We start from the raw sequence: 22,659 nt of genomic DNA on the forward strand, positions 1-22,659 counted from the left end.
CCAGCTGCCGGGTTGTGTGCCAAACTTCTAACCCCTTCTGAGCCGCGATTATGAACTTGTCTTCATCGGTATATACTAAGACAGTATAAACGAATATCGATAGTTATGTACGAAAGGGTGTATATTTATATGAAAATTCAAAATATCTTGGTCGGTAATTGAACATGTTTAGAAAAAAAATTGTAAACATATTCTGTTTTTTGTACAGAAAACTTAATTTTACTTTGTAGATAAAATTGAAGATAAATTCTTACCCTGGTGAAAGAACATTAATTCATTTTTAATTTTTGTTTTTTATTTTTTCTTGTATATTCAAATAAATGTATTATAACTGAAACATTCAAAATATACATACTACAAACCATAAATCAAAGAATTATAAATTATTTTCCAACCAAGTATTTCTAATTCATAAATTATAATATGATAACATAGATGTACATAAATTAATTATAAACATAAATACGTTGTGTTTAAAACTGTCTGAACATTTTGTTTAGTCTTTTTTGTTTATTCTCAAATGTAAAAAAAAGTATATTGTTAAGTGCCTTCGACATGGGTAACCCCATCAGTGAGGTCACCTTATTTTTATTATTAATTATAGTTTAAAATGAAAAAAATATGAATAAATATTTTAATGCAAGACAAGTTATTATTTAATTAATAAGAAAAGGGTTTAATTTTCACCATAATTTTTTTCCCACATAAGTTTTTGGGTGTATTAGAAATCTAGAAATGTAGGATATGATGTATTGAAAATGAAATGTACATTTACCAAAAAAGAACTAAAAAAAGTTTTATGAATGTTATATAATTCAGATAGGTAGGTACTCAGTACTAACATATAAATTCAAATAAATTTATTTTATCAAATTAACATTACAAAAAACCAAATATTGGGACAACATATCAAACCAGGAACCCTTGATCAATGGTTCGACATTATTAAGGTATAATACTCTCCAATAGCAAGAGAATTTGCATCTTAAACATAGTCTCACAGACGTGAAAGATGTTGATCTCCAAAGTGATAATGTTCAGCTGTTTGACTGCTCTTCCAATCACCATAACCAGAGGCTGGTTGGTTCTGGAAGCCGGGAGGTAAAAAAATCCGTGCTAACGCCGTCGAAGATAACCATAAGGAATATGAAAATTGATACTCTCTAAAATGGCCGAGTTCTCGATAAAACCTCTTATCGGTCTGAAAAAATGGGTCAGTGTGACCCCATCCCTTCTAAATAATATAAAACCTACCAGATTTGTTACTTAAGGGCACGTTTTGGACTTCAAGGTTCACTGTTCTCTTGAAAAGGGAAATTGAGTGGAGATGAGTCCACCCCGCAGTGTAGTGATTGGTGCATCCGCCTACCATGTTTATTATTTTTTATTTATTTATTCACTTTCTTCACATTATAAATAATAACTAATAATAAAAATTATGTGACCTCATTTGTTTAAGATCCTGGGTATGATTCCTGGCAAGGTCAACAAGATATATTTGTTTAAAAGGTGATTTTACACAATATTTTACTGAACCTGAAGCAATCTGATCATCTCGCCTTCTTACATAAATAATTGAAATACGAAGTAATTGGTGTACCAAAGTGCTCTATACCTTTGCACCATATGGTGTAGATAAGAGTATGATGACAATTTAGACAAGATATAAAAATCGGAAAAAAGGAAAGAAATAATACATGTTTAAGTCTTAGTAATACTGTAATTTATTTGGAATTCAGATTAAAATAATAGTATTTCTCTAATGGCTGTAGGTTTCTCTGATTCCAAAAATCAAACAAAACTACAACTTTGGTTTGACAAGTCACAATTATGGCAAATAAATCATAGCAGTCACTTTTAGAATAACATTTCCTAAGGAGAAATTAATTAAATATTACAAAAGAAAAAAAAACAATTTACAACTACTCAATAAATTTTGAAACGATTTATCCTATTATAATTAGAAATTATTCTAAGTATATAACTAATTATAATAAGTAAATATATATTTTCTTCTGACCAAATTTTATAATAATATGTGGTATGTGACACATCAATAGTATCTAGAGATTAATAATGAAAATATTTTAAATAGAGAAGATTCAACCATATTCAATGGTCAAAACTGATATATATATATGTACATACTAAATAATAAACTCTAATACAAATAGACTATGTCAAAATTTATTGATTTCTTTAGATTATATGGATTCGAGCATAGAATTAAGAATAGTCTAGAAACCGCATACGCGCATCAAACAGAAGGCGACTAAACTACTCTTAAAAGAGTAGTTTTACATTTTGACCCATTAGTTTCTTTGTAGACATCACTCAGTACGCAACTACCGATTTGAATTCATCTATGCTGTGTTGTGTCGTTTTAGAGTGTAGAAATACTGCTGGGATTTTAAAGAAACAGGATGGGATCACATTTCATGTGTAATTAGCAAATGTATATGTAATTAGCAAATGTATGTGTAATTAGCAAATGTATGTGTAATTAGCAAATGTGTGTGTGAGTAGCAAATGCATTACTTAAAAATTGATTTTTTTTTTTAACTGTCAGATTGTCAAAGAAAACAAAATGAACATTTCGTTAGTGTTGCCAGGGTAATATTTTTTTTTACCCTACTTTGCTCATCTAATGTGAGAACTAATGAAAATTGGGCCTCGGATTAAACAACGCCGTGGTGGACATTTGACTGACATTATCTTTAAAACATCATATATTATTTAACATGATATAAAAATATCTGTTTTATGTAAAATAAAATTTGTTTTATATTTTAAGTTCAAAGTTCATTAATTCAATTACTCTTATCAAATGACCCTTTACTTATCTACTCTGTTATGTCAATCAATGTTTCCGCGAGCACAATAAAATTTTAGAGAAATTAACAGATTGCTTTTTTTATCTTACATTTGTGTTATGATTTTTTTTCCCATCGTGCAACATTACGCGGCGACTTCACGAATGCGCGTGGCGAAAGTGAGCATAGTGAGGGGATTTTCGGACGCAGTCCGATGTATTCAAACATGATTCTACGCTCCTTCTGGACTATTCTTAATTCTATGGATTCAAGTTTACCCAAAAACTAAAATGTAAAACTAAAGATAAATCAAGTGGAATGTTGGTTGAAGAGAGAATAAGTTGAAATAAATATGTATTGAATAACACATTTCTAAATTATTAAAGTTTTAGATATAGTAAAACAAATTTTAAGAATAAAGTAATTTTTTTTTTATCATTTTGTTAGCCTATTAAAAATAAATCTTGGTGGGTGCAAAATTAAAATCTTGCCAGGGGCGCTCATGACATAGCGATGCTGATAGTCAGACAATTGATAAGTATATTTGAGTTGTTAATTTACAAAATTATTTTGGAATGATTTATTGTCCATCTTTAAAATTACAAAATAATACATTGTGGCAAGATGTTCATCGAGGATTACTGTTTTGAAAAAGATTTTTAATAAAGTACATAGTAAATGTAATGACGTAATGTGAAAGATAGAGACTGGATTATATGCAATTGCATATTCGCATATGCATATTTTTGGTATGTTTATAGGTTTTAGCATATTTTACTGAAAACCGGCTGATAGAGCATATTTGCCAATTCAAACATAGATGAAAGATTGAAAATATTTTACAAACCTGGCTTCGAATCTTTATATCAAATTCATAGTTTTATTAATGCCAGGGGTGAAATCTTGGGGCAATATGTGCTAATATAGCACCTAGGTTCAAGCACTGCAAGGTAGCTTCGGTGGACGTGCATTGTTCATTTTTAATTTATAAAAATATTTTGGATGATAGAAGGCACAATCTTAGCACAGAACATTAAGATAGTTGTGAACCATAATAAGATTGTTTAAATTATTCCTAGTAAAAAAAAAAATCGGGACGTGGTCCTGTGGCTAGTGTTGCAGACTCGCGGGTCAGAGGTCCGAGGTTCAAACCCCACTCTGCCCCAGCTTGATTCCCATTTTCTAATAGTGAGTTGTTTACAGCTCATTGAAAATGGCCCCTTAAATATTTGGGAAAATCATAAGAACGCAAGTACCTATATAAAAAAATATAAAAAATTACATTCATTTCATGTAGTAAATTTTCACACTTTACTTGCATGTTTTAAGTATTTTTCATGTATATTGAAGCCATTTTATTTTGCATATAATCTGGTCTTTAGGATATAATCAAAACAGATATTTTATCAGTTATTTTATCATTCAAATCCGCAGTATCGAAATTCCAACATTAAAAGAAAAAAATAAAATACATTCATGAAAAATAAATAAATTTTAGATTCGATGTATGACTTCACACATTGACTCTTATCAAGTTACCTTTTTCAACATAAAAAAATGCAGTTTTATACAAGGCTATAGTTATATTGACTCCTTATTTGCAATTCTAAATTAAACAGATGCATCGACATCTTGGCGGCTGCAATTCTAAATGAAAAAGATACATTTTGAGGGTATACTGACAGAATGCATTAAGTCAACAGTCTTTATATATTTCAAATATTTTTAAATATAGGTGCAAGATGAAGATTTAAATTTTTATGCTATGCCTTTAATAAAGATTACCCTTTAAAAGATTTTAAAAAATAAAAAAAAATTGTGGAGGAAATAATGCGTTGAAAGAATAAAAAGCTTCAAATGCGATTATTACGGAATTGTTTTAATGACTTAATGCTTTCTGTCAGAAAAGCCTCGATTTTATCTATGAATATACGTAAATATGTAACTAATTTTTCAGAACATAAATTAACTAATTAAAATAAAATTTATCCACTTTATGATAGGCATAGACCTGAGAGTAAACTCTTAGCGAAAAAAATCAATTTGTTTTATATAGTTATTGAAGATCTAAGCCTACTAATACAGATAACATTTTAGGTAGACTAATACCCGTATGCAGAGACAAAACTTAACGTGAGGAAAGTACATTCTAATCTCATATGCGGAGAATAACCCAAAGGTGAAGACAATAGAATGTACCTACCTCACCTTAAGGTTTGTCTCTGCATACGAGTAATAGTTTGTTTCAAAATTTTATATTGACAGTATAAATAACTAACCTAAAACTCCTATTTGCGTAGTACATTTTTTGATAAGAGAGTTTATACAAATTTATAAATAAAAATAACTTTAATATACATCACATCAATTACAGAGTAATTTTTTTAGCATTTTGAATCAATAAACTAAATAATTCCAGTTGGCTTGCTTGTTGTAGGTTGAGCTGGTTTAGGGGACATGAAGGAAGCAGCATTCTGGAAGATTTGCTGCTTCACAAAGTCAGAAGTGACAGAAGAAAGGTTTTCTTTTGTTCCAAATTTGCATTTAACATATCCATACAGATTGGCTCCATTGAGAGTGAGAGCGATCATCACTAAAAGCTGGAATATTAATAAAAAAAAAATTACTGCACTAGAAATGTAAATAAATACATCACTTTGAAATATGAAAAGTCAGATTATTTTATAATTTAAATGTCAAATAACTTCAAAAATACTTTTTCTACGAATGTGCATGAAATAAAAATAAAAAGGAAAAACTAAGAGTGACACACCTACATCATTATATATAAAGGGTGTCTCAGAATGTTTTTCGTTTTTGTTTTGATTGTTATCCGCAAAACATAGATAGGGGGGCGAGGGGAGTGGCGTAAGATGCGGGCTTGTTTAGTTTAGTAGTCATGGATCGTTACACGGGATTGCAGCGCGAATTTCGCATGCGTGCATTTTATAAAAATGACAATTCTTATACTGTTGCTTGTCGTTTTTACAGGAGTAATTTTAATTTAACGTCCATGAGGAATGTGCCAAGTGCAAATTTAATCAAGAATTGGGTGCGCAAGTTTTAAGAGACTGGAAACGCAATGACGGACAAATCAACTGGGCACAAAAGGACATCAAGAACGAGCACGACTGTCGACCGCGTTCGCGAGTCAGCTATGGACGATCCACGAAAGCCACCACAATTGCGCGCAGCATCTCTGAATTTAAATAAATCCGCGGTTTATTGCATTATTCAGAAAGATTTACATTTTCACCCATACAAAATTGTTATTGTGCAAGAGATAAAGTCCAATGATCTAGCTAAACGAGTCGAATTCTGCAGGACAATGAAAAATCGTTTTAAGAGTTTCAATAATATATGGTTCTCTGGTGCATCCAATTATCACATAAATGGACACGTGAATAAACAAAGCAGGTATGGGCTTCCGAGAATTCGTTTGAACTGAACATTCATTTGGGGTGCCATGTCAAATCAAGGAGTTATCGACCCATACTTTTTTGAGGATAGCCGTGGTCGCGCTCAGACCATTAATCCCGGTCGATATTGCCATGTGATCTGGAATTTTCTGACTCCAGAAATGCAAAACAAGATTGGCTACAACTACAACTTTTTTGAGGATAGCCGTGGTCAGACCGTTAATTCTGATCGATATTGCAATATGATCTGGAATTTTCTGACTCCAGAAATGCAAAACAAGATTGGCTACAACTACAACTTTTTTGAGGATAGCCGTGGTCAGACCGTTAATTCTGATCGATATTGCAATATGATCTGGAATTTTCTGACTCCAGAAATGCAAAACCAGATTAGCTACAACCGCCAAACATTTTTTCAGCAAGATGGAGCCACTTCCCACATCACAAATGACTCGATAACTGCTCTTCACGATTTATTCCCCGGAAGAGTAATAAGTCGCCGAGGAGACATCAACTGGCCACCAAGGAGTCCAGATTTAACGCCTGCTGAATTTTTCTTATAGGGCTACTTAAAAAGTAAAGTATTCAACCCGCTAAAACCTAACTTAAATGTGTTAAAGCAAAGAATCAAAGAAGAAATTAACACTATTCCAAGAGCGATGCTCCAGCAAGTAATTAAAAAAATTGAGTGCCAAGCTAAATGGTTGTTAAGAAGTGGATGGCGCACATTTAAAATCGATTGTTTTTCATAAATAAAAATTAAAAAACAGCTTTTTAATTCAACAGTAAATGAAACTGAGTTTGAACCAATTCTGGTATTTTTTTAAAGTCTCAAAAACGAAAAACATTCTGAAACACTTTTACATAAAAGAATTCTCAACGCATGTTCAGGATTTGTCAAATTTTAGTAATATTTTTTAAGTGAAAGTGAGGAGCATCAAATTTATATAGCTAGCATATTATAAATCTGTTAATTAAAATTGTAATGGTCAGCGCGTTTACCTACCATGCAAGAGGTCTCAGTTTCGATTCCTGACATGGTTGATATGAAATATTTATTTAGAAGGGTGTTCTTATACTAGAATATTTCATAGTCCCTGGACTGATACCTGAAGCGTAAGGCTGATCATCTTACCTTCATGTAACAAAAAATATCACGATACGCTGCAATTAGTGTACCAATGGAGTGCCCTATGCGCCATTAGATATGGTAAGGGAAGGACAATGATGAATTTAAACTTAATAAAGATGATTTCATTGACAGCATGAAGTAATACAGACATCTAATAAAGTGGTTTGATTAATTGAATTCCATCTAAGCATATTTGATTCATTATAGTCCCTAACAATAGGTGATTTTCGATTCGCATACGATTCTTTATTAAAATTAGGTCATTGAAAACCAATTCCATTTAGGCACTTACATATGGAAAAAAAATACTGACCAGCCATTTGAATTTGAGACCAAAGAGAGCGACGATAAAGAAGATCCCCCAGACAGCAGGACACAGGATGAGCCCCAACCAGAACATTCGGCTTTCGTGAGGGTTGACCCGACCCTGTGAAGAGCCCTATTAGTTATGTTAGCTTTTATTGAAAAAACAATACCTACATAAAAAGAATAAAAACATAAAAAAAATAACAATTTAAATAAATTGTAAAAATGCTTTAAGTTACAGTAATAGTAACACCAAAATCTGATAAAGCCTCAGAGTAATAATTCGCCCGCTTATAGAGAAGCCTTTTTGCTCTATTGCATAGAACAAAAGAGTTCCATTTTTTGGTTTAACAACAAACATGTAGTGGACGGTTTCGGTTTGCACGTGCAATTCTCGACCTGTATCTATGACCCGTTGTATTGCTGTAAACTGTACCCAACTTCGTTATTGATAATCATATGATGGTTTTTGTTGATATGGGTGACTCTATAAGCGAATGGAAGATTATTACTCTAAGAATAAAGTAATATATAATTTTTAAATTAATAAAAATAATATCACATAGTGAAAGCAAATCCCACAAAATAATAAGAGTTTTTTTTATTTGTTAACATGGATTGGCTATAATTATAATTAATATTGTGATCTTAGAGATTTTGGTTTGGATGCAAAATTTAAAATAAAGAAATTAACATATTGTGATAAAATAATTTTAAAAACCTTAAAAAACTTTTTTTTTAAAAGTATGAAATAAAAAACAAAATAGAAATAACATATAGATTAGAAGTTGATTTTTACTATCCCTTTATGCTGCACCGCTGAATAGATTTAGCAAAAATATGAGTTTTTAGGTTAGTCTTTCGTTTAATTCTCTATGCCTGACTGATCTCCAATGTGTATTTAAATAGAATATTTAAAAAAGATCACCTTTCTGGCTTCAAATACCCAATGGGAGCGTCCATCATCGTCCACATAGTTCCACCAGCGCAGTCCGACCAGGAGTCTTCCCGTAATGTTCTTCACGGTCCAGAAGTCTGCGGACAGCAGAAGGATAACGCACACAAAGCTGGCGATGAAGGAATCCGAAAACCATCCACAGAGGATGTATATTACTATGGCGGAGCATCGGAATATCAGATGGAAGAATACAATGTATGGGTGACTGAAACACAATTATACAATATATATAAAAACCGTTTGAAATGCAGTGATGTGATTATGCTTAACGTATGGCTGGATTCTTTCTCGGTTATTTTAATAAATGATTTAAAAATTATAGAATGCATAAGATGCAATCGACCATAAAATGTCCAGCGTCCAGAGTAGAGAAGTACTGATATTGGAAAGAGGATAGACATAGACGTCTAAGGCTTCTAATAATGGAGTTTATTTAGAGCATACAATAGTAGTCGTGGTTGCACAACTTTGCGGACTAATAGAAATTGTAATATTATGGTAAATTTATGAAATATCTGGTTACATACGTGAACTGCTTATCTGCTGAATCCTCCTCCCCGAAAGCCACGGTGTCGTCATCTAGCAGCGGCACCTGCGGTACAACCTGTATTCAATAATGAGAAAAAAGGGAAAGCGTTAAGCGAAAAAGCAAAAGCATTATTATTATTTTTGCGAAATTAATAAGATCTAAGCAAAATAAATGTACACATCACCAACGGTTGGCTATGCTGGAGAAATGTCAGTGACACAAAACTACTAAATGTGACTAAATATCAGTTAAACGTGATAATCTACAAGTAAATTTGTTATTGCACATTATATATTAGCTCTATTATACTATTTCATAAATCAAATCACTAATAAATATTAGAAACCTTACCGTGACAGAAGCCATACTTTGGTAAAATTCTATCGACTGAAGTAAGCAACGCACGGCTGACAGAATGACATCTGTCAAACGAGGTACGTAAAATCTATACGGCCAGTGCTGTATTTACATTCCACTCGTACGTACTTCAGTGCCAACGATCAGCCGTCATTTTTCTTTATCGTCTCGGCCATTTGTTTCTGTGCAAAATGTCGCCTTCTGTCAAGGGCGGTATTTTAACGCGAAATTCATGAGTTCCGGCGATAAAATCGTATATTTTCGAGCGGAATTGAAACCTTCGTCGTGTTTATATGTGAATATAAATCGAATTTTGCGATGGGTGCTAAAGCAACTACTGCAAACGGCGGGCAGAGTCCGAGGACCAGAACTTTTTCGACGAGCTCGAGTTCGGAAGTCGTCGCGGGGAGTACGGGCTTCAGTCTGCTGAGGGCGATCCCGGGGGTCCAAGTGTCCAGCGACAGGCAGCGGGCCCGCTCGCTGTCGTCCGTGCCCGACCTGCATGCCTCGCACGAGGCTATCGCCATCCCCGCCAACTCGCAGAGCTACGATGTGTCGGCCGGCGCTAGTCCCGAGACGGACTCCAGCTCGGCCGAGGAGGCGGCCGCGCCCCCATCCAGCTCGCTGGCTCTGGGCCGCGTGTACGCCGCGCACTCTCTGCCCTCGCACATCTGGTCCCTGAACGGTATGTTCCCAAGTACGTACACCATCACCATTACTTCCTACTATGCTACTAGCCGACATGACCTGTGTTTATTGTGCATTGTATACCTGCGTCCCTGCCCCGGCTCGTCCGGTTAATTAGATAATGATCAATAACAAAACAACAAGATAGCCACTATACTATACTTCCTTATCAAATCAATTGCTTGTAAATAAATGACGTCATGGCATGTGATTATCACTATGTATGTTTACGTTTATATTCATACACGTTTGCCGCAGTTCGAGTGTTAAGAAAAGCCATGTTATCGTCGTGATATTTGGAACCCTAGAGCGTTATGAAAGATTTGCAAACCAAAATAATGTATGTCGTCTCCAAATTACTAATATAACAAATAACAAGCCGATTAGAATTATGAATATCAAGCAAAGGTTATGCGTTACATAATGATGACAAGCTAACGAGATGATAACATCCATGACAAATAAACACAGAAAGTTAAACGTTCGTGCATGGTACTGCTTTGAGCAAATACTTAGGCGAATACATTGTGTTAGGATATGATGTATCAGTGACGGCTGAGAATAATAGGATCCCAAAATGTTTGGTATAAGTAATAAATAATAGATACTTATTCCAAGAAAAAAATGTTTCCTACCTAGCTACGAAGAAAAGAAAAAAACAGTCAAATACATTATTCGTCTTTTAAATCTCTTTTACTCGCTGGTCGCTGGTCACGAAAGTATAGAAAATCTTCCGTAGAATATAATTTATAATTTTGTATTGTTAGCAAAAAAGCATGGTTGGTTTCAAACCATTTCAATGCTTTCATTGTTTTGACTGAGAAAAAACACGAATTAGCATTTTGGTAGACGCAAAAAGTTATGTTTATTCTACATTTTACGTTTAGTCGTTGGCCATGAGATATTTTTTGTCGGTTTGGCAGAGCGTTTATTATGCTGGAAGATGTAATAGAGGAATATGTTGTAAAATTATTTTTATATGGTTGTCTTATAAAACGTTTTGTAGGTTTAGTGGAGAGTTTAGGGGTTCATAGAATCCTAACTTGTTTATGTTTGAAGGTTGTCTAGGCCACAATGATAAAAAACAAAATTAATTAATGTTGATTAATTTTATTTTATGCATTGGTGAGTAAGTTGTGTCCGTCTTTTTCCAAGCGAAGAGGACAAGAGGACACAGCTACAAAAAACACAACAAATTAGTTAATAATGTATTCTTCATTATTTTACGACAATAATTCATAGAAACTTCTCCGTACACTGGGCAAATACCGCGAGCAGCTTTATTCCCTCGATTGAACGCGAACAGTGGAGGTGTCCATACTTGACATGCCGTTTTGATGGCTTGTAATCAAGTAAAATAATAAATGTAACGTAAAAGAAAATAATATCTTGTAGAGCATTAAATTTTCTTTCGAATGATGTTATAAACTCAACCATTTTGTTTTATTTTTGGTGCTTATTTTTAAATTTTTAAAAAAACCGACACAACTTATGTTAACACCGCCTAATACATAAAATATGTTTTTTTATGTAACTCTTTGTGTCCAAGCGGATGAAGAATACAGTAATTTGTGTGAAATAGAACCACAATCTTGAACGGACCCGTCTTGACTGAGAGAGGGAAAACATTTTTGAGAAGGATATGGAGTCTAGGCATTTACAGGGCATTCTTATTCATAATCATTCCTTTTTCCGCACCCGATGGTGCGTAGAGCGCTACATTGGAACACTAAATGCAGCGTCATCTGTTACATTCGGGTAAGGCGATCAGTCTTACGCTTCAGGTACCAGTCCGGGGACAGTGAAATATTGCAATGTTAAACCACCTTTAATACAAATATTTCACGTTGACCCTGCCAGGAATCGAACACGGGACCTCAAGCATGGTGGACGAATGCTCCAATCACTACGCTACGAGGCCGTTTTACCCCCCACTCACTTATTATCAGTAGATTAAATAAGGACGTTCGAACTTAACGAACGACACAAATTTACAAATTAAAATATTTTTTTGACGTCACTCGTCAAGCACTTTTGTAAATATACCTAAACTGAAATGCGTTTTTAGTTACTAAAACAATGAGCCTCGAATATTTACTTCCAGTTTTATGAACTTAAATGTTCTTCAGTTTATAAGTATAAAAACTAAATTATCCTTTATTTATTTATTCATTTTTTTACATAATAAACAATAACAAATAATAAAAATAATGTGTCCTTATGGTGTTACCCGTGCAGAGGTTTACGTGTGAGAATATACAAAGAAAACTTAGAAAACAGAAAAAAATTACAAAATGTTAAAACAATTTTAAACACTACGTATTTATGTTTATATTTAATTTGTGCATGCCTTTTGTATTTATATTATAAAACGCACAATAAAATAACAAAAACATAACATAAACCATACGTTTGTGGAGCGGGTGATTCAATATTGGTTTGGGCGAATGGACAATCCATTTGACTTCTATCCATCTCCACTATCCATTTTTTGGTCTGGTATTTGACGTAAAATTTACCCCCGGCAATAAAAAACTTTCCTGTGTATATTCTTTACTCAAACAAGTGGGTAAATCGTTGGCTAACTAACCCTAATGTCTGTACGTAAGTCGATATTCGTCATCATTATAAAAAAATAAAAGTATTGGAATGATAAAAAAAAAATACATATCCGTCTATAGTACTATAAAATTTGAATTTAGGGTAACCCTAGGGCAAACCGACAGGTAGTAGGTACCGAAATATAGCTATGGTTTTGGAACCTCTCTCCTAAATCTTACCGATAGTCAGCAGTTATGTACAATAATACAAAATATGCTTGCTGGTACTATAAAAATTCAATCGGCAGACATCAGGGCTGCTATTCTGAAACCTCTCGCGGCCGTAGATAACACTTTTATAGCGCGTATTTATGTACTAAATACGCGCTATGAAAGCGTTCTCTACGGCTGTGAGAGCTTTCAGAATATCAGCCTAAAAGAACTCTGCATTCCAGATGAACTAGCTGACAGACGTCTTACGCTTAGATCAGCCACATCTACGTCAAAAGGAAAAGTTATTATACCTCTACGCAAAAAGCGCACTAAATTCGACGAACGCGCATTTGCGGTCGCAGGCCCTACGGCGTGGAATGCTCTCCCAGCAGAGGTGCGAAACTGTGAGAGTGAAGTAATGTTTCGGAAAAAACTTAAAACCCACTTGTTCTTTAAATCATTTGAATAAATTCTTAGCATGTGGTGACAAAGTACATTATTTTTCTTAAATTCAAAAGTTAAAATTAAATTTACATCTTTATATAATCAATTTGTAAAGCGCCCTTGAGGTATTATATTACGAAAATGCCGCTGTATAAGTTATCCATAATAATAATAATAATAACAATAATAACAATAATACAATAGGCCAAGAGGTCTAATTTTAATGGTAAATTACAACATCTACTTTTGTAACAATTTATTTATTTATTTCAGTTTTAACTAAACATTAAAAAAAAATAATATGAATACCTCACTGGGCACAACCCGTGTGGAGGCATTTATTTACATGATTTAATATATTATACTTATGGTGTCTAAAAATATATATATAAAATACATATAAAATAATACATATTCATACTTAAATCCACACAGATCTATACATATATATACATAAACATTAGTAAGAAAATAAAGAAAACAACATTATATTATTAGTACAGCTCACATACTTAACTACTGTGCAGACATTAGGTCAAGTAACAAGCTACTGTCAGCTCCCGGTGGCCCAACATCCGCACAAATGCCAAATGTACGAGTATATGACATTTATTCATCGATAAACACTTTTGATTATTTTGATCTCACTGGGAATCGAACCCGGAGCGCCTGGGCGTGAGGCCGCCCTTTACGTAAGAAATTTGCAAAATTAATACATCGGTGATCGAATATTTACTCATATTAGGTACATTACACAAAAGTCTATTGTTGCAGGCTAACATTTTAATAGATAGGTTCTTTAATGTTTGATTTGGTATCAGCTCTCATTGAAGAATAAACCGAGTAAATAAATGAATATAATTAGCATATATCGGTTTATTTGCAAATGTTATCATTGCTATTTGTATTGAGGCAATCATATTATTATCAAATCTTATTTCTTGTGTCCGTACATCCTTATCATCTAATTACAATGCTGTGTGGATGCGAGTGTATTAGTGGTCCATAGTCCGTATCGATGGCCTAACGCGCGTATGTGTTTTTTTTTATTACGAAAAACCACAGATGTTATGTAAAAGATAATAAAATTTAAAAAAATAGTACAGTCAACGTTTTTCACAAATATAATGATAGAACATATTATGCAATAAAGAAAAAAAAAACATAAAATATTAAATGAGACAAGGAAAGGAAAGCACCGTAAGAAGAGACGGATTTTTACAATATAGTTTACCAGTTCGCAATTTACTTACGATAATAACATAAACATATTAAAAGGTACTACTACTACCATCACGCCATTTCCCCGTAGGGGTGGGCAGAGATAATGACCGCCACACACGTCGATCCTGGCATATATTCCTAGCTTCCTCCACATTCATACATCTTGTCGTACATGCCCTTCGGTTCTGTCTGCTTTTGACATGACCAGACTTAAGATTTTAGTTTATCTGATCATGCCACGTCTTCCTTGGTCGTCCTCGTCTCACGTTGCCGTTCATTTTCGCCATATATATACTTGTTTTACCATTCTTTCGTCGTCCATTCGTTCTACGTGACCAAACCATCTCAGAGACCCTTTCTTAATCTTATCAATTGTACTTGACTCAGATTTACACTCTCGCCTGATTTCATCATTCGTAACCGTGTCATACATTGATTTCCTACACATTCGTCTAAGAGATCGCATTTCAACCGCGTTCACTCTGCTTTCATCCTTCCTCTGCCAGTTTCATGTTTCACTTCCATACATAAGTGTTGGGACTAAAACTTCGTTGTGCACTGCCAGTTCAGCTTCGATTGACATATTTTTATTAGCGTAAACTAATTACGCGCTGGCAAATGTTTCATTTTGGAGTGTTTCTAAAAGTCAAAATTTACAAAGTAAGTTTTGAACATAAGTTATTTTGGGCAATGGATTATTTAAAAAATTAAATCTGTCGTGTTGACTTGCAATGTGCAAGATTGCTAATTTAGATGTTCCGTTCGATGTGCAGCCAGTGTTGCAAACACAGTTGTTCTACAACAAATGCGCATTGGAAATTGCGACAACAGTAAGTAAAATATCACTTGAAACATCTGTGCACCATGAAGTATTGTCTCGGGTGGCAGGAAAATGTAAATAACTCACTTATACCTCAAATTGCACTATCGCACTTGACACATGTGTATTGTATTCTCAAGGGCATCGATATTATACTCGTATTATTATGCTCTCCAATTTCTGATAGTAATTTAATTAGACGGTATAATAATGCTCCGATGCACTCAGTTACAGTGGTTTCAAATCTCAGAGTAATAATGCGCCAAGCTAGAGAGGAGCCTAAACGTAGGAAAAGCATTCTATGACTTTTGGGTATTAAGTTAGCTACAGTTCGCAGCAAAACAATGGGCCGTACTCAGGTTGCCAAATGGGTATTAATTTGCATTGTAAATATTTTTTAATATGTACCTGTGTATTTATTATTACAGGGTTATTCCAATTTATTTTTCTATAATTCGCCTATATTTATTTTATAAAACTGAAAATACATGTGTGCGTTTATTATTTTATGTATTTATTCATTTTATTCACAATATACTTATGTTACATTTATTGAGACATAAATCCCAACTCCATGGAACCAAAGTCCTGTATTGAGTTTGTTTGTTTGTCCGTCACATCTCCGTAATGGCAAGTCGTAGTGGCCTGAAATTTGGACACGTCATTTTAGATGCGATTTCAAGGTTAATATTGTTATTTTCGAGTAAAATTTGAATCCACCTCTACTCGATAAAAACTCAAACTTTATATGGATGCCTAGTGCGGCCCCGACATATTGCCCGTAATCAACTGTCATTATTAAAGTAAACATACTTTAATTCACAAATGTATTCCCTAAATTGAGAAAAATAGTATTTGAAGTAAATATGTTGATATAAGAAAAGTTTTAAAGCAACATAATACACGTGTCGGGACAATAAATGGCAAAAATCAATGTAAATCATGGGAAAATATTCGAAATCAATTACCAGTGAAAACTGACTCCTTTAACACCTTTGACGCTCCTACTGCTGCAACCAAACATACTGCAATTCACCATAGTCGATTTTTATTTATTATAACGTAAATATCCAAATTATTTACAAACAAAGCTAAGCACAGCTACAAAAGCATCCGATCGAACCGTTATGTTTATGTTGTCAAATAAAACAAAATGGCCACCAATTGGATGCTAACCAACAAACCAACATCGCTTGCTTTCTATGAAACATAGTGATAGGGCTTCTCTCTAGGTTACGCATTATTACTCTGAGTTTCAAATACAATTTTATTGCCGACCGCAGTGGAAACAAAAAACACTTTTCAATCTAAATTTAAGTAGAATAATAAATAATAAGTAAAATTACTTACTACCCTTCTCAAACTAAAATTAATCCGCCATGGCAAGATTTGTTGAACGTGAAAATCTACTCCAAGTTGTAGTTGTTATATTAATTTATTTATGCTTAATTAAGTTAGTCGTAACATCTTAAGAACCCAGGGGCATAAATATATAACGTGGGCAAGAAATAATGTCATTTTTAATAGTCCCCCTTTTAACGCAACATTTGGTCAAAAGTACGAGGATTATTTTTTCCGACAAATTGTTTAATATGCCTCCTTATAAAATTATATTTCAAAACAGAAGTCGAAATCTGGGGTGATATGCCAAACGCTATCGCGGCCGTAGGAAAAACGTATTTGGTACGTAAATACGCGAGATAAAACTGTTCTCTACGGTCGCGAGAGCCTTTCAGAATAGCACCGCTGGCTAAGAACATTAGGATAGAAGAAATAACAAAAAAAAAAATAATGGCACTTGAAATATGCAAAAAAATATGTAATTCTGTACAGTCCTCCTTAGAACGGGTGTCCCTTGCGAGGAGGACACCTAAATCAATTTTGTATAAAAAATATTTCATATGTGTAGTATCTAAAATGAAAAAAAGATATGTACGTATACTTTTAACAACAACAATTTTTTATAGATACTTTTACAATTTTGTATATTTTTTTTTTATTCAGAATAATGTTCCCTCACGTGTCCCGTGCCGAGGGAAACATTTTACAATAATGAAATATGCCTTTAATTAGTTATTTAACATAGTTAACATAATAAGAAAATAAAAACGTAATTCATCTAATTATCATCGTAAAAATAATAAGCAAAATAAACTGAAATAATTATAAAAAACACAATAAATTCATATACTTGCAGACAAAATTTCATAATCAGGAAACAATTTTTTACCTATTTGGCTTGATTCACTCATCGATCCGTGCGCAACCCACCTCCACTATCCATTTTTAAATACCAATTTTATATTGAGAGTATTTACTAATTGTCCTTATGGACAATGGAAGTAGATTGTACACTTTAACCGAGTAGTAGGGCAATCCTCTTTGACCGAAGTTGTATTAATTTTAAGTTGTTTTTGCAGTATCTAAGTGACTCTTATGGGAGCAAAAATGAATGGTATAACTGTTAACTGTCTTCTGTATGCGGATGATGCCGTGCTTCTTGCTAGCAGCAAAGAAGACCTTCAATTCTTGGTAACAAAAGTCTACGATGTATGCAAGAAAAGCGATTTGCTTATGAATGTTGTTAAATCGAAAGTGATGGTTTTTGAAAGGGATGAAAATATAACTAAATGTGAGATCAGCGTGAACGGAGATATTCTGAATCAGGTAGAAGAATTTGTGTACCTAGGAAGTATGTTTACTAGGGACGGAAAGGCCGAGAAAGATATTGAAAGGAGGGTGAGTGCCGGGAACAGGGTGAACGGTGCACTAAAATCTACTTTGGCAAACAAATGTTTATCGCAGGAGGCTAAACTAGCAGTTCACAACGGAGTTCTAGTTCCAACTCTAATGTATGGGAGCGAAGTATGGAATTGGAAAAATAATGAGGAAAGTAGGTTGAATGCTGTCGAAATGCGATCCCTCAGGCGAATGTGGGGTAAAACGATGTATGATAGGTGCACAAATGTCGAGATCCGTGAAGTGTGTAAGGCTGAGACATGCATTATTGACAGAATCAAGAAAGGGGTGCTGCGTTGGTTTGGACATGTAGAGCGAATGGACAGCGAAAGAACGGCTAAAAGGATCTACGATGCAAATGTTGATGGATGCAGAAAACGAGGAAGACCGAGAAAGACATGGCACGATCAAGTCCATCAAATACTTGAAGATGGACATGTCAAAAGTAGGAATAATCGGCGTGCGTGCATGAGAAGATGTATGAATGTAGAGGAAGCGAGGTCTGTATGCCAAGATAGTGTTATGGCGTTCTATCCTCTCTGCCTACCCCTACGGGGAAACGGCGTGATGGTTTGTTGTTGTTGTTGTTGTTGTTGTTGTTGTAAGTGACTCTTGTATTTGTGTAATGAGTTATGAAAGGTAGAGAATAATGTTTATGTGCGTACAGTAACGGAGCTTTTACATAAAGTTGTTTTACAGATGTAACATTAAGATTTACGAATATACCGAGGGAGCTAGTTCTGATTGGGAGTCTTAAGATTTGTATCAAAATTTATCAAAAACATGTTGTTTTCAACTTTATTTAAAGTATTTTGAGGCTTTCCATTTCTTTTATTTCTATAGATTTTAATGGCATACTTACAATTCATACTTATTCCATTTGGTATTTAAAAAATTCAGCAAAAGAACAATATAAAGCTTTTTTTGTATAATGTTATCGTATTTTGTTATGATGTTGTATGTTTACTTTTAAATAAACTTTAGAGGCTTGAACACAGTCGTCATTTTAAGGTTTGGAATATTAATATTAATATTATTTATTATTATTATAATCATTATTCTTTTTATTTAGTTTTATGATAATACTCGTAGTCAAACAATAATGACATTGATACTTTTCAAAAACGTTTCTATACACTAAACTCATTTTATATTATGTATTTTTTACAAATATGCCCTTTACATTTACATTTTATTTTTAAAAAAATTCACTTATTTATTATTTTTTTATTTTCCCTCATTTCTTCAAACAAATTTATTATCAGTATTAATATTTACCACGCGGCTGATTTAACACTGGTGTACGAATTCCCACAATACTATAAAATTTAGGTGAATTGATTTTTATTGTATCATATATATATATATATTAGTGTGGTTACTCTCAGGTAAATATTCTGCAAAGGAAAATCGAGTGGAGATTTGTCGGTCTCATGATGTACTGGTTAGTCCGTTTGCCTGCCATCAAATAAATAATAAACCAATAAAAAAAATAACCGTGCAATAAAAATCAATCCGCCCTATGTAATTTATCGTGCCGTGAGGATTTTTACGATCGTCTGAAATGGGCCATATTATCAAGAGTATTAATAATAACCTCATACTAATAATTCTCTAGAGAAGCCCTTAAGCTCTATTGCATAGAACAAAAGCGTTCCAAATTTTTGGTTTGGTTTTAGTTTGGTTTTCAGTTTAACATCAACAACAACAACGTGTAACGGCCGGTTTTGGTTAGCGCTTGCAATTCTCAACCCAAGTATCTACGGCCCGTTGTGTTGCTGTATCTGTAGCTAACTTCGTGGTCAATAGAATCATTTTCCCCGTATGGGCGACTCTATTAGGTTATTACTCTAAGATAATAACATATTAAGTTTGCAGTAATATTGCTCAATATGTATACTGAATTATGCCTGTACTTCTCTCCTCGCGAGGAACACGCTCATTCTGCAAATTATTTTATCTTGTAACCATTTTTAAATGTTTTTCTTTCCTAAATGTTTCACATTTGCCACACGCACGAGCTTAACTAAGTGACTTAATTAACATTGAAATATTTCACATTATCTTAATGTATCTAAAAATTCCCACCCTCGTTATTTGACGAGATCTTTTTTCCTCCCTGGCTGTATTAAATAAATCTCCTTGATAAATCTTGCCCTAAAACTTTGCTTTTAAGCTTGTCTCCGCTCTATAAAGTACCTACATAAAACATTAAGTGTTATGAAATATTCACGTGCGAAGGCGGTAGTTCGAGGCAGAGTGTGGCCTGATCTGTACCGTGCTACATGTAACAAAGACTGAACCGCTAAATACAGAGGATTCTCCTGATTTCAACTCCCACACAGAACACAGCTACAAGGATCGTACAGGACTATTATTATTAGAGATCGTCCATAGAATTAAAAAAATAAAAATGCTTATTATCTTTTTGTGTTTGCATAATTTGTCGCCGTTCAGGCAAAAGTCCCATTTTGAGAAATCTTAATGCTAATGTTTGGAGAACTAGAAAAAATCAGATGTTTGTTTTTTTAAAGTTATATTTATTCAACAAAATTTCTTCATGTCTTTTTTTATAAATTCCATTAGTAACTTTTTCTTTCGGATACATTTCCGGATATCTGGAAGGTTTTTGGTGTGGCAAGGTGGCTAAAATTAGTTTTCGTGACTTTTGATTATTTATAATCTGGACAATTCAACCCAAAAAAGTTGGCGACAGAAAGGAAATATTACAAATAATGATTAAATTTTGTGGGTAAAAATATGCTTTATATAAAGAATTATTTTTTAACATGTTTATTGTTTAATTACATAAATACTCGTACCTTAACACAAGCAAAATGTAGTTTTTAGGAATAAATCTGTCATACTTCAAAAATGATAAAAATCTGGCTAAAATGACAGTACATTCTATCTGCCTTTAGGGAAATATGCTTGATGAGATTTTATTGAAAGTCAAACCACTGTTTTTCACTAACAACAGGTAATTTCGATTTACGCAACTTTTTTTCTGTGTAACCTTGGTGACTTTTGTTTTTTAAAGAACATGATTTTACGCTTTGAAATTCAACTCGCATATTCAACTCTGCCTGAACGGAGACAATATTATAGTAGCTTCCTCGACTCGTATGAAAAAAATAATGTTAAGTCTGCCAAACAAATTTATGTAAAGATTCTACGTGCATCAAACAAAAAACGCAGTCAACTCCGGTGACAACTGTCATCAAGCGGAGGCGATACGGTTGGCTGGGTCATAATAATAAAAATAATATTTGGCTGATTTATATAGCGCCATTTTTGTAAAAAATCACCTCAAGGGCGCTTTACAATTGTATATCTAAACTTACATTCTAACTAAACTTAAGTGATATATAATATTTCCAGATTTAAAATTGAGGGTATGATAGTTTTAAGAAGTGGGATTTTAGTTGGGATCTGAACTGACTGGGACTGTCGATGATTCGTAAGTTTGAAGGCAATTGGTTCCAGGCAGAGGGGCCGGCGGCGGCAAAAGCACGATTTCCAAATCTAGTGTTTGGGGAGCGCCGGATTTCGACAAGTTTTCCTCTTCCTGAATCAAATGCTGACCTAAGAGTAGATTTTCTTTGACATGTATTTTCCCTAATACAAAAGTTCCAATAGGTATTTTGGAGCCATTTCATGAAGGGATTTGAATACTGTCCAGCACAGCTTGTATTTTATTCTCTCTGGGCTTTTTTACCAGTGCAAATCTCGAAGATGTTGTGAGATGTGAGAATATTTTTTTACTCCCGTAATAAGCCTTGCTGCTGCATTGAAAACAGATTGATGTTTGTACTGCGGATGCCTCCTGAAAGCCTTTACCACGCTTGCCTGCTTTACAAGGCATCAGGTTCTCGACGTCCTGGACGTCCGCTGCTGACTGTTCGTCGGCAGTTTATGTCAGAATAGATGCTTGGAGGCTCTTTGTGGACACCATATGCTCCAATTAGGCTGCGGACATGGAAGGATGATGATGATATTTAACTGTAATCTAAAGCGCAAGGCGGATTGCTTATCCTTTTCATGAAATACATTATAACATGTTCAGCATTATGCGATGTACAGTTTTATTAACAGAACGCAGATGTTTAAGCAGGCAGTTCTACAGTAAGGATAAGAAATGGGAAGAAATAAGTATGAAAGAATGTATTTTTGCGATCGATTCAACTTTTTGATAAGAACTTTTGCTAAGAACTTTGCGCTTTTCCAATCGGTGGCTGCTTATGGCATAATTGGCTGGGGAGGTTGCTCGACAATTGTCATGAACTCCCTAATCAAGACGCAAAAACTTATTCTTAGAGTTATGCTTCGGTGCACTCCGACCTACCCATCTGAATCATTATTTCAACTGTTCAAAGTTCTTTATATTCGTCAAATCTATATCAAGAATGTATTGACAATTTTCTGGTCAGGCGACTACGGAAGGAGGTCCCAACTGCCAACAGAATGCCCGCTCGAGG

At 33.9% G+C, this 22,659-nt stretch overlaps 2 protein-coding genes across 6 annotated transcripts in view; one reads left to right on the top strand and one right to left on the bottom strand.

Annotated features, from left to right (window-relative positions):
• Nucleotides 1-4,214: 4,214 nt before the first annotated feature.
• LOC148285364 (putative Golgi apparatus membrane protein-like protein CG5021) lies at nt 4,215-9,576 on the bottom strand. Of its 4 annotated transcripts, none has more exons than XM_088226921.1 (5): nt 9,509-9,576; nt 9,156-9,220; nt 8,599-8,833; nt 7,678-7,791; nt 4,215-5,413 (listed from the first exon to the last, which is right to left on the bottom strand). In XM_088226921.1, exons 1-5 carry the CDS (start codon nt 9,521-9,523, stop codon nt 5,219-5,221), a joined length of 624 nt encoding a protein of 207 aa, XP_088083047.1. In that variant the 5' UTR covers nt 9,524-9,576; the 3' UTR covers nt 4,215-5,218. The 4 variants fall into 4 exon arrangements, with proteins under 4 accessions (XP_088083047.1, XP_088083040.1, XP_088083033.1 ...); XM_088226914.1 differs by having other exon boundaries at nt 7,678-7,803; XM_088226907.1 differs by having other exon boundaries at nt 9,156-9,232; nt 9,509-9,559.
• A 36-nt stretch (nt 9,577-9,612) lies between these two features.
• LOC148285365 (E3 ubiquitin-protein ligase znrf2) overlaps nt 9,613-22,659 on the top strand; it is a 237,608-nt gene continuing 224,561 nt past the window's right edge. Inside the window, exon 1 of one of the 2 annotated variants that reach the window (XM_088226932.1) lies at nt 9,613-10,211. In XM_088226932.1, the coding sequence (XP_088083058.1) occupies nt 9,833-10,211 (379 nt within the window). In that variant the 5' untranslated portion in view covers nt 9,613-9,832. The remainder of the gene's footprint in view (nt 10,212-22,659) is intronic. The other variant, XM_088226939.1, reaches the window with a different exon arrangement.

This window comes from Micrasema longulum, unplaced genomic scaffold (genome assembly GCF_059751315.1).
Source record: "Micrasema longulum isolate JH-2025_06_02 unplaced genomic scaffold, ASM5975131v1 h1tg000040l, whole genome shotgun sequence".
NCBI lineage: Eukaryota > Metazoa > Arthropoda > Insecta > Trichoptera > Brachycentridae > Micrasema > Micrasema longulum.

Bases quoted from the DNA above. Each gene is read 5' to 3' on its own strand.
- LOC148285364 (XM_088226899.1), bottom strand. The intron at 7,804-8,598 runs GTGATCTTTTTT...CATAACTAATAG, and splicing joins GGGTATTTGAAGCCAGAAAG to GGCTCTTCACAGGGTCGGGT. The intron at 5,414-7,677 runs GTCAGTATTTTT...TTAATATTCCAG, and splicing joins GTCTCAAATTCAAATGGCTG to CTTTTAGTGATGATCGCTCT.